We start from the raw sequence: 12,861 nt of genomic DNA on the forward strand, positions 1-12,861 counted from the left end.
GTCTGAATGGAATCGGATGTTAATTTCGTGTTTTATGAGATTTATGGATATTCAAAATTTAGACTGTTTGTACTAGATGTACCGGAAGGAGTGGACCGATATATATTCCATCTTCACACCAGTCTAACCCTAAGTCTGTGATGTGTGTAATCTGACTATTATATCACATTTTATAAGATATATTATTGTTTAAAATGTTGACCCATTGTCGGGGGAGGTACTTGATGTAGTGGGCCGATAATGTATTTTCGCATCCGACCTAGCAAATCAAAGTATCCTTTCCCTTTGTGTGCAGTAAAATATTTTTGGGAAAATTGTGACCTTTTGTGGGGGAAGTACCTGGTCTCCTCTTTAGGTACCTCCCCCAAAAAGGTCACAATTTTCCCAAAAATATTTTACTGCACATAAATGGAAAGGATACTACGATTTTGCTCCAAATTTGCAAATCCTAATATTTGCATCACTGCTAGGTCAGGTGCAAAAAAAGACATTATCGGTCCACTCCATCAAGTACCTCCCCCAACAATGGATCAACATTTTAAATAATATTTTTTTGTAAAATATTTTTACATGCTAGGATAACTTTTAATCGAAGTTTTTAAATATTTTTAAAGAAGGACCGGAAAGACCCCTTTGTTGGCTCGCTTGAGGGTTAAAATTTCCGACCTAAGTAACCAAATCTTTGTAGTTGTATCTATGATATTGCCGGGCGATTCTATGGAATCTTTATTTGAAATTTTCAAAAATGTATAAGTGAGGAAATGCTTACATAACCCCTAAAAGTATTCTTCAAAAAATCAGGATTATTTCTCCTAAAACTCCTCTTTTGTGACTATCTCAAACTGTTTATAATTCCAAAAAATGCTTTACCTTTTATCCATTAGTGTTGTTTCCCATTTTTTTTTAACAAATGGTTTTCTCTCTTTCTGTCCTCCATCTCTTTGCAGACATCTCTTGTGCCACAGAAGAAGCATTTTCTAAGAAAATCCCATCACAATAGCTGCTGCCGTCAAAATGGAGAAACCCATGCAGCCGGTTGGTAAGGTTTCGCAAATTGCGAACCTTTTCCAACGCAAACCCATGAAATCCAACCAGTCGAACAATTGAGTGCTGCTGCCGCCGCCGCAGCTGCAGCAGCCGCAGCGGCCGCCGCTGCCGCAAACACAACGGGTACACCCGCACTGTCGTACGCACAGAATCACATTCGGCGCGATTCAACAACGCCCGAGCCCTTTTCGAGAAGTTAGGCGTCGAAAGCAATTCCAATCTCAGTGTGAAACGGTCGGGTTCGCGTGAAGACAACCTTTGCGGTGACATCAATCATTCGGATCGTTCGTCGTCGCGTTTCATCGGATCGTTCGATATCACCACCCAAACGGCGTTCTCCCTTCCCGTCCGGTTGTCAGGTGGCTGCCTCAATGGCCAACAATAACAGTAGTAATCAGCTGAACGGCGGCATAGTTCCGCCGCTGGCAAATTCCAAATTTATTATGGAACCAAGTCCAAAATTCCAACACAACATTTCAAGATTAAAATCCGAGGATAACATTACCTCATCGTCATCATCTAGCTCTGGGGTGGGTAGTGTTAGCGCCATTTTGTCCGGCTCGTCCGGTGGCGATAAACCAGAGAAACCTGAACGGAAATTCAATTCCCGAGAATTGATTGAAAAACAAAAGAAATGGACATCCCATTTTACCAAAACCAAGACCACACGATCTCATGGTGATCTCAATCGTTGCGATATCATACGCACCGGACCGGGTACGGTGCTGATTCCCAGTTCCGTCATACAAATGAAAGACACGGCGGCCAACTCCACAACCTCACCCCCGCTAAATAATCACAAAATGATTCCCCAAAATAATCAAATCAACGAAACCCGTTCCCCCATTTTGGCCAGTTTGGCACATCAGGATAAGCCACCAGTCCCCCGATACGGCATTCGGTACAACCGCCCGAAATAAAACCACGTAGCAGCAATAAAATCGGAAGCCCCGTTAAGTCTCCGCCCTTGCCACCCATACCGGCTGCCAAACCGAAAAATGTCAGCCCCGTCAAATTCAATCCCGAACGGGTAAGGTCACCAACAAAAATATCAGAACCACCACCGCCTCCCCCAGCCAAATCAGCCGCCGCTGCTGCAGCTCAACAACGTTCGATTGACGAACAGAATGGCATTGCACCCATTCCGCCGGAAAAACCTCGCAAAAAATCCATAGATCTGGTGGAGACAGAGGAGCGCATTACGCCATCATCGCCAACATTACAGGCTCCGGGTTATGTGCATGCCGCCAAACGGGGTTCCATTGACAGTGCCGGTAACAGTACTTCCATTGCCAGTGCCAATGGCATTCTAAGTGGCAGCAGCAATTCGGCAGCCTCGCCGGGAGCCAGTGCATCGTCGGGACCATCGTCACCGGTACACACCGAAGATGAGAAACAGGAAAACGAATCGACCGAGAAATCGGAAATGAAACAGCAGTATTATCACAGTATGCCGCGCAGACGAAGGAGCGAAAATGAAGGTGAGTGGAGGAACATTTTTTTTAATGTTGATATATGGCTTTCTTAAGAAGCCATCTTCGCCGTATTCTCTAAACAGAAAACAGGTCTTCCATGGATAGAAGAGCAACTCTTCTATGGATAGGAGAGGGAACTCTTCTATGGATAGGAGAGGGAACTCTTCTATGGATAGGAGAGGGAACTCTTCTATGGCTAGAGGAACAACTCTTCTATGGATAGAAGAGGGAACTCTTCTATGGATAGAAGAGGGAACTCTTCTATGGAATGAAGAGCAACTCTGTTGGAAGAGCAGCTCATCTATGGATTGAAGAGCAAGTCTTCTATAGATTGAAGAGCAACTCTTCTACGGATAGAAGAGGAAACTTTTCTATCCATTGAAGACCTGTCGCATATCGTAGAATACCTGTCATCTATCCATAGAAGACCTGTCTTCTATCCATGGAATACCTTTCTTCTATCCACAGAAGACTGGTCTTATACCCATAGAAGGCCTGACTTTTATCCATAGAAGACCTGTCTCGTATCCATATAAGACCTGCCTTATATCCATATAAGACCTGCCTTATATCCATAGAAGACCTGTCTTCTATCTATAGAAGACCTGCCTTATAGAAAACGTGCCTTCTATCCATAGAATACACCTGTCTTCTATCCATAGAAGACCTGTCTTCTATCCATAGAAGACACCTGTCTTCTATCCATAGAAGACCTGTCTTCTATCCATAGAAGACACCTGTCTTCTATCCATAGAAGACCTGTCTTCTATCCATAGAAGACCTGTCTTCTATCCATAGAAGACCTGTCTTCTATCCATAGAAGACACCTTTCTTCTATCCATAGAAGACCTGTCTTCTATACATAGAAGACATGTACCTATAGAAGACATGTCTTCTATCCATAGAAGACACCTGTCTTCTTTCCATAGAAGACACCTGTCTTCTATCCATAGAAGACACCTGTCTTCAATACATAGAAGACCTGTCTTCAATACGTAGAAGACCTGTCTTCTATCCATAAAATACCTGTCTTCTACCCATAGAAACCTGCTTCTTATCCATAAAATATGAATATGGCCATGTTTAACTATTGGGTTAGGATTTCGGTTTCTGAATTTTCACCTCCATCTTTTATAGGTAAATCGAAATCATTTATATATTATGTCATTTTCTAGCCTTTTTTTGAATCTAAATATACACTTGAAAACAAAATGTTACGAAATGAAATAGACGTCAAGTCTAAGCATAGAATCAAATGTCCTTTAAACTCGACGGCACATTACCCACATCCACATGACAGGCATCAATGGGAATACCATTATATATTGCCGTTTAACAAACCGTCATTTATGTTTCCTGGAAATTCCGACAGAAAGCTTCTTCCTTTATCCAAAATAGATGAGATGACGCAAATCCTTATCTCCAACGTTAGGAGATGATCTAAAAATACATGGAAGAGTTGTTCAGGAAATGTGGAACTATTTTTAGGCGTTTTTGAAAAGGGGTTGGTTGCTGGAAGAAAACCATTTTACCAAAGTGATAATTATAGATGCTGGCAATTTTTCTGTAATAGTTGGACACTTGTGTTGGAAGCTGTATATGTGTAGTTTTACGTCTACCCAGCAAAAATATCATCATCAAATAATGGGTTTATGAGATACATGTTGGCAGTTCTTTATAAATATGGAAATAAAATAGCTCGATACTAGGTAAGGTAAAATTAAGTTATTTGCCTTGTCAATTTTGAGAATAGATCCATCTACCATTTGGCTTATCGGTATTACAGAGGAATGTATGTAGTTGACATTGCTTAGGTCTACTGAAAATGCAAAGGGTATGTCGATGTCGTTATAGGAAGTGCTGAAAATCGGAACAGGACCTACCAACATTTTGCTAGATGTAGGATTATACCAAGTCAATTTTTAGGTATAATGGGAAAGCAATACACTGGTGGCCAAAACTAAAGCAACTTAAATGGCAAAGACAATAAATGTCCTGTAACTTTTACAAAAATAAACAAATCGTAATTATTTTTCCAGTTTTAAATGAGGGTTTTAATTCACTTTTAAGAAACTAAAAATAAAAATACAAAAATTATTTTGATCGAAAAATAATATGTGGAAAACTAAAATGACCCAATTTTTGCTTGGTCAAAACTAAAGCAACTTTTGATTTTTTATTTTAAAATAATTAAATTTTGGCTAGTAGTCGATAGCATAACCATTATTTTTGATAGCAGCTGCACACCTACGAGGCATTGAATCTATAACACGCTCAATTTGATCTTTGGGTGTGCTTTCCCAGGCACCCCGACTTCTTTAGAAAATGTTGTGCTTATTTATTTCCGAATCTCTCTTGATCTTCCTATCTACGATACTCCAAAGGCTTTCTAAGGAGTTTAGGTCAGGTGATTGTGCCGGTCATAACAAAATATGCATTTTTGACTCCCGCAACCAATATTTGACAAGTTTTGATACAAGTTTGGGATCATTGTCATGCTGAAACACACAAATCAGCCCAATATTTTACTCAGCGTAAGGGAATAACGTGATGTCCAACACATCTTTGTAAACAAACGGATCCACAACTTCCTTTATTTTATGGATAGACCCAAGTCCATAGAAAGAAAAACAGCGCCACGCCATTTTTGAACCTCCCTCATGCTTCACTGTACCTTTGCAACACTGTGGCTTGAGTCCTTCATTTTTTGGTCTTCTCACCGTAAAATTTTTCACTTCTGAGCCTTTAATATTAAACGTAGACTCATCCCAGAAATAATGTTTTTTCCATTGAGCTTGATTCCACTTAATATTATCGTTTCCGAAAGCAGTTTTTGATTTTTTCAGATATAAATGGTTTTTTGATATCTTACGGGCATGCAGACCAGCTGCCACTACTCGTCTACGCACTGATCTCGAGCTTATATCCAATGATGCTCTCTCACCAATCCAGTTGAACTCTTAAATAGTTGTTTTTTTATTTCTCTCACAATTTGTGGATCAGTACGGGCTGAAATTTTTCACGGCCTTCATCCGTTATAGGCTGTTACTACTGATCCAGTTTCAAAAAACCGACTTAGTATACAGAAATAATTATGAAATCACATAAATATATATGAGATATTTCTCGGAAATCATTTTTCGTAATATGTTGTTTTGATAGTCACTGATAATTTGCTGTTTTATTCAGGTACTGTATTTGCTTCTAGCCATTTTTAAAATTTTTTTGGGCAGTACTTAAAAAACGAAAAGAAAAACACATACTGTTGTAAAAACTTCTCAAAAAGGATTTATGACAAGCGAAATTGTCGAAGGAAGCTAAAAGCGATAAATATCACAGTAAAAACAACTGAAATTGCAGAGGTTATATGAATGTACAACAGAGTTGCTTTTGTTTTGTCCAAGCCAAAATCGGGTTAATTGACTTTACCAAACATTATTTTTTATATAAAATGAATTTTGGTTTTATGTTTTAGGTTTTTTAAAAGTGAATAAAGTACCTAATTTAAAACAAGAAAAACTTTCTCATTTTCTTAATTTTTGACAAAGTTACAGGGCATTCATTCTCCTTGTAATTTCAGTTGCTTTAGTTTTGGCCACCAGTGTATATATATAGAGTGCGCATGCATTTGGAGTTAGGGCCCTCAGATATTCGATATATGGCTAAGTCTAGTCAATTCTATCTGAGAAATTATCGAAATTACATTTGGATATTGTTATTTTTTTATCATCTCTAATGGATATACTGTATGTGTATATGTGCTGTTGCTTATGAACGAATAACAAATGCCGGCACAACAGACAGCTCCGTTATGGAAAGCTTTTTATTACATTCAAACACATACACACACACATTTAATGGATTTTACCGACATGCGCTTCGAAAATGTTTTCTACGCTTCAATTGAAAGGGGAAGCTTTTTCATATTTTCAGTGTGTTTGGCAACGTTGTATGAAAAGCTTTTTTAAATGTAAACAAATAAAGATGTCGAAATTTTACAACAGATGTCGCTGGGAATCTTATGTAACGTTTTCCATTTAACTTATTTATATTTATTTAAGGCTTTTAGCAAGGATTGGATGAGAAATTACCAAGTGAAAGCTAAAATAAGCTATTATCCTCTTAAAATTACAACAAACAGTGAAATATAATCTATTATTTTACCCCCTACACCACAAGGAGGTCAGGGTATTATGTCTCTGTGCATTTGTTTGTAACAGGCGAAAGGACACGAGATAAATCCATAGTTCCTTGTCATGAACTGCATAGAATCACATTCGATGTTTGCATGTCCGTCCGTCCGTCTGTCTGTCAACGTATTTTTGTAAACAGAGTACATTGAAATTGGAGATAATCGGTCAAAATTTAGATATACAGGGAGATGAAAAAACTGCAACTGCAACTTCAGACTGATGAATAGGCCAAAATGCAGCAGACCAACATTCGGTCTGACTGTGACGGTTTCATTGGCCGTTTTGAAGGTCATAATTCGTGCCAAAGGTGACCAATTCGAACAAATCTAAACTTATTCTAAAAATTTGATGCTATTTCCGACAATTTTTGCTTTCATTCAAAAAAAAAAAAAAAAAAAAAAAAAAAAAAAAAAAACAATGTAAAATTATGGCGGTTGACTTTGTTGCAGTTTTTTATCTCGCCCTGTAGCTTCGTCCGATTTGCCTATGATTGTGCATCAAACGCCCAAATAGTATGGAATTTTCCATATACGACCAAATTAAGCCTGGAAATAAGTGTGCCAAATTTGATCGATATCGGTTCAGATATCGCTATAGGTCGCATATATATTGTTCATCCGATTTGTTATATTTGTTCTCCACAGCCGTAATATGAAGTCTTTAACAGCGATATTCGGGGGGAATATATCAAATACAGCACAAAAATACCTTTCCCAAATTTTATCGCGATCGGTTCAGGTTTGGAAATAGCTCCAATATATATATCTCGTTGACTTTGTTGTGCGTTCGATATCTCTCAAAGAGAATATCCGATTTGATCCAAACTTGGTACAAAGTAATACTATTCTGATCTGATTTGGAATAACAAAAAACTATCATAAAATCCGAAATAAGCACACTGTTCGCTTTATATTTTACATATCAGAATATTTTTATTAACCCAAGGTTTGGTGTTATGATGTAATATATCGGTTCTCTCCTCCCACAAAGGGTAAAAATTTTGAATATTCCTTAAGTCCATAAAACACGAAATAAACATCCGATTCCATTCAGACTTGGCATATCTCAATATTTCCATCAATACAACATTTGTTATAGATACGATATAGATCGGGTCATTCCTTCTGGAATATCCCCCAGTCGGCAAAACCGACTGATACTTTTCAACTTGTTTTGTACCTTTATTTGGAAAATATCAAAAATATTCGCACTTCTCCATGCTATTTCATAAAAAAAGATTTCAAATGATTTATATTATTGAATGTTTTTTTCATATTCACTTGGGCATATATTAAATTAAATTTAACAGTCCTATTGTTAAAATTTTTCAAATCGTACCAACATTTTCCCTTCCTATATATCATTCCCCATCTACTGTATACCTATTTTTAATAGAAAGTAAAATAAATCAAACAAATCAATCACTCAATTTCATTATTGACATGACGAGTCGAATGTGGACCGCACACAGATATTTTCTTCGTGGTACTCTTCCAAATATTCGTTTGATAGATGCTCTTCACAATATGTCCCATGTCAAATATTTCCAATAAAAACATCTAATCGGAAGACACTACTTCTGGGTATTTAATTTTTGTAAGATATTTGAGAATTTCATTTCAAGTTACGCGGAAAAAATTACGTAGCATGTGTTGTAGACAGCGAGAGTAAGAGAGAATTATGATCTACAACTAATTTGAGAATGTGTTCTTTTTTCATATTTAAATATTAAAAGAGTAATTTCAATGCATAGCCTCAGAATTGAGAGGCGAACTCTCATTCTGTGGAGATATTGCTTAGAGACATTTTTTACTTTACTTTCTCTTTCGCCACGTGCTTCTCAGAAATCTGAAATAGTCGAATCTACACTTTGTGCGTAATTAAAACCTACGATGTGCTATGCGTAATTATGGGCGGTGGCAATCATAAAAAAAATAATGGTCAATCATTCATCCCCTCATTGTGGGGCATCTTATAAGATAATATTACACAGAGGAAAAAAGAGAGTTTTTGGAGATGTTTGACTATTGACAAGACAGACGTACACCCTCAGCCTTGGGTTGTGATTATTCTAACTGATGACCCTTCCGAAGCAGTTGGCCAATATTGACCAATTCGTATCTGAACTAAGATCTTATAAATATTACAACGTGCTAAATTTGGACTATATCGACTGCTTCCTATACTACTTCTCATATATATGAGATGTGTGCATATTTTTGGAATATGTGGAAATATGCGTGAGGTAACAGATACAGCGGACCGAAGTATTCCCTTTTCATACTTCATCTAATACAGATAAAAATATTGGAATATTATATCTAATTTTATGCGATATCATAAAAAATCGATAAATTACAATATTCATATCAGATTTCTGGTTAGGAGAAATATTTAGATATAGTAAGTTGTAAAGACTGGATTCGCAAGTTATGACAGATACAGGGTGAGATATAAAAACTGCAACAAAGTCAAAAGTCATATTTTTTTACAATTTTTTTTTTTAATTTTTTTTTGATTGAAAGCAAAAAATGTCGGAAATAGCATCAAATTTTAGAATAAGTTTAGATTTGTTCGAATTGCTCACCTTTGGCACGAATTATGGCCTTCAAACGGCTCTGCAGTTTTTTGTCCCATTCCCGGCGTAGCGCTTGCTTGAGATGATCAACACTTCGGTATTTTTTAGTACCAACCTTGCTTTCCAAAATACTTCAGACACAATAGTCCAACGGATTGGTATCCGGAGATTTGGTGGCCATTGTGCACTGGAAACGTAGCGAGGAACCTTATTTTGTAACCATTCCTGGGTGGCACGTGCTGAGTCCTGTTGGAATGTCCAAAGTCTGGGGCCAAATTGTTTGCGTACCCAAAGCTTTAATGCATCCTGCAGAATATTTTCGCGAAAATATTTGGCATTTATTCTGATGCCACGGAGAGCGACCATCGGCTGTTATGACGGCTCACACCATCACAATGGCCGGCGCTTGAGTTCTGATGGCCAAACGAAGGTGCACATTTTCAGCTGATCTCTTTGGCAAGTAACCACGATCATTTTTTTTTTGCTAACTGCTGCACAACGAATGTTTTCTCATCGGAGACGGAGAAAACCAAATTCGGCAGTTCTCCACTTTTGGCCAAGCGAAGCAACTCTTTAGCTCTTTTGAGACTATTTTCTTTCTGTTGCGGTGTAAGTTCTTGCACTTTTTGGAATTTCAGTGGCTCATTTTTCAATATTTGCGGAATGGAATATTGCGATATGTTCAGCTCACGAGTCATTTTTCGGCCAGTGCGACGCGGGTTACGATCAAGTCGCTTCTTTACTTTTTCTGAACCATTTCTGCTGATGTTACTGTTTTCTTCCGTCCACTTCCTTGACGTCGGGCTACCCTACCAGTATCACGGTAAAGAGAGCAATCTGTAGTTGAATGCTGTTTTTTCATCTCACCCTGTAATGGTACATCTCTATTTTCGGTATTTTTGTGATTTAAGCGACATTGTTAACCAGAATTGTTTCAAATTTAGTATTTGATGTTCGTAATGGATACCACAGCCTATGGCAGGTCAACGCCTTCGTATAGCCCCCATATAACGGCACCTCCCGTTATTGGGTATTTTGATGATTCTCGCAATATTACTCACCTGATTTTTTTCAAATTTGAATACTACAGCCTATGACAGAAAAAAAGGCTGTGCAGGTCCATGTCTTCGTGTAGCCCCAACATTTTCCCCGTTAGCCTTCTTCTGGCTGGCAGTGTACATCTCTGGCCGAAGTCAAGGCACATGTTGAACTCTTTTGTTGTTGTTGCTTTGTTTTAAATACGATCACAATTTGCTAAATTATTTTGACTCTGGCAGTGCGTCGCTACAACAAGTGCTGGGGCGTCTGCTACTGCCCCACTGAGGAGGAGAAGAGCTTCTGTTGAAGTGTTTCGTTATTGTTGCTTCTTTTTGTTTTTGGTTTTGTTTTCAAAGAGTCGGAGAAAAGTGTTTTGAATGATCATCGTCATCAGTAGAGGCAGAATTTTGGATAGCGCAAAAAAAAATCTCAACGGAATTGAACCAAAACAGAAAAAAAAAGCAACGAAGCAGCGCAAGAACAAATGGGGTGGTCAGAGAACAGAAAATAATTTTCTTTGTTTTTTTCGCCATTCGAAAGAGCTTCAAATTAATTCTGCCTGTCCGATGTTTCCTCGAGAGTTAGCCAGCCAGGCAGCCAGCGAGCCAACCATCAGCATGTGGCGGTCGTTTTCTGTTGCAATATTCAGTTGTGCGGCAACGTTTGACGACTGAATTTTGAATTTTGTTCCTTTATGGTGAACGAACAAAATAACGCGAATACTTCGATTAATAAAGAAAAAAAGAGGAAACCAAATCAAACGCAACGACAGCGAAGTGTAGAATTTTCATGCTTTCGTGGAAAATATGTGGAAAATTAAAAAAAAACGAGAATCGAGTTTCTCTAAATGAAAACGAAAGTATTCGGCAATATTATTTTTAATTAAAATTGCAAAGAAAACTACAAGTACGAGTCGTATCGAAAGAATTTCCCAACAACGGAAGTTTGTGAAAGTGAAATACACATAAAAAAATTAAAAAAAAAATTGAATTTAATAACGTCGTCGAAGTCACAATCATTGCCGAATTATCTAAGTTATTAAAATGTAAATAAAGTGTGTTATATATTTATTTATGCCAGCGAATATGAGCATTGGCCAGACCCTGTATCATAAAATTATAAACAAAACAAAAGTTCAATACAAAATTGTTTGGTATTTGTTTATCTTCGAAAAAGAAAAACAACCCCATAAACATTCTATGCGATTTGATTCGATTCGGCTCGTTTCGATCAATGAATGGCAATTATCTTCGTCATTGTTTGCCTTCAGTTTTCAATGCATTTTGTTTTTGCCATGCAAGAGGAGGAATGAAGGAGATTTCAATTTGAAATCGCTGAATACAAAATTGCCGTGCTGATTTGGCAAATGAAGTGCCGAACAAAAAAAAAAAAAAAAAAAACTGTTGATAGGTTCCAGATCGAAAAATTCGGATTTCAAATTAATTAAGTCTAGGTCTTATGGGAAGTGAGAGTGTACATCATTATATTACTCGCAAAAGTACTGAGTTTGGATCCTCTTCATATTTTAAATTGGGAGGTGCTTCCGATCCATATTTATACGAAATCTATATTAAGTTGGAAGAAGTGTTTCACAAATATCAGTCCAAATATAGACGATATAAGTTGAACATCTCTTGGAATCTCACAACGAAGGGTTTTTATTTAAAACAAGTTAAAAAGTATCAGTCGGTATTGCCGCCAGATATATAACCTCAGCCGAAGGAATGGGCCAACATTGCCCATTTCCTATCGGACCCAAAAATATGATATAAATATTTCGACAGATGTGCCAAGTCTAAATAGAATCGGTTGTTAATTGGCGTTTTATGAGCTTCATGGGTACTCAACATTTCAATATTTTGTGGGGGAGGTACCAGAAGGAGTGGACCGATATTGTTCATCTTAACACCAGACCTTGGGTTAATATAAATATTGGGATGTGTGAAATTTGAAGACAATCAGACTCTTACATCACATTTTATGAGAGTTGTAATTTTTCAAAATTTTGACCATTTGTGGGAGAGGTACTTGATGGAGTGGACCGATATTGTCCATTTTCACACCTGACCTAGCACTGACGCAAATATTAGGATTTGCAAAGTTGGAGCAAATTCGGATTATCCTTTCTCTTACTGTGCAAAAAATATTTTTTTTTTTTTGAAAATTTCTACCTTTTGCGATGGTAGGGGGGGGGGGAGGTACCAGAAGGAGTGGACCGATATTGCCCATCTCCGAACTCGATCTAAGTTTGACAAAAATATTACGATGTAGCCAATTTGGACCAAATCGGATACTCCCTTCGAGAGTTATCGTGCGCACCAGCCAGACAGACAGACAGACGGACGGACATCGCTAGATCGACTCCAAATGTTCTGAAACGGATTTGGTCCAAAGAAACCTAGGCTCTAAAACCGTTATTTCGACTAGGCACGTTTTGACCGTATCAAATGATATATACCCTCTGTAGCCATATGGCTGAGGGAATAAAAAAGTAAAAACGAAGTTAAATTCGACTGGGTTGAGCTTGTTA

General features: G+C 37.7%; 1 protein-coding gene and 1 pseudogene across 7 annotated transcripts in view; both read left to right on the forward strand.

Moving 5' to 3' along the window:
• The window catches only part of LOC131806956 (uncharacterized), a 107,397-nt pseudogene extending 105,296 nt beyond the window's left edge, over nt 1–2,101 (forward strand).
• Nucleotides 2,101–12,861, forward strand: part of LOC131800381 (uncharacterized) — a 117,047-nt gene continuing 106,286 nt past the window's right edge. For 6 of the 7 annotated variants that reach the window (XM_059131933.1, XM_059131935.1, XM_059131931.1 and 3 more), the window contains exon 1: nt 2,342–2,528. In XM_059131933.1, coding sequence (XP_058987916.1) covers nt 2,474–2,528 — 55 coding nt within the window. In that variant the 5' untranslated portion in view covers nt 2,342–2,473. Of the gene's footprint in view, nt 2,529–12,861 lie in introns of all 7 variants that reach the window. The other variant, XM_059131934.1, reaches the window with a different exon arrangement.

The sequence above is a fragment of the Musca domestica genome, unplaced genomic scaffold (genome assembly GCF_030504385.1).
Source record: "Musca domestica strain aabys unplaced genomic scaffold, Musca_domestica.polishedcontigs.V.1.1 90, whole genome shotgun sequence".
NCBI lineage: Eukaryota > Metazoa > Arthropoda > Insecta > Diptera > Muscidae > Musca > Musca domestica.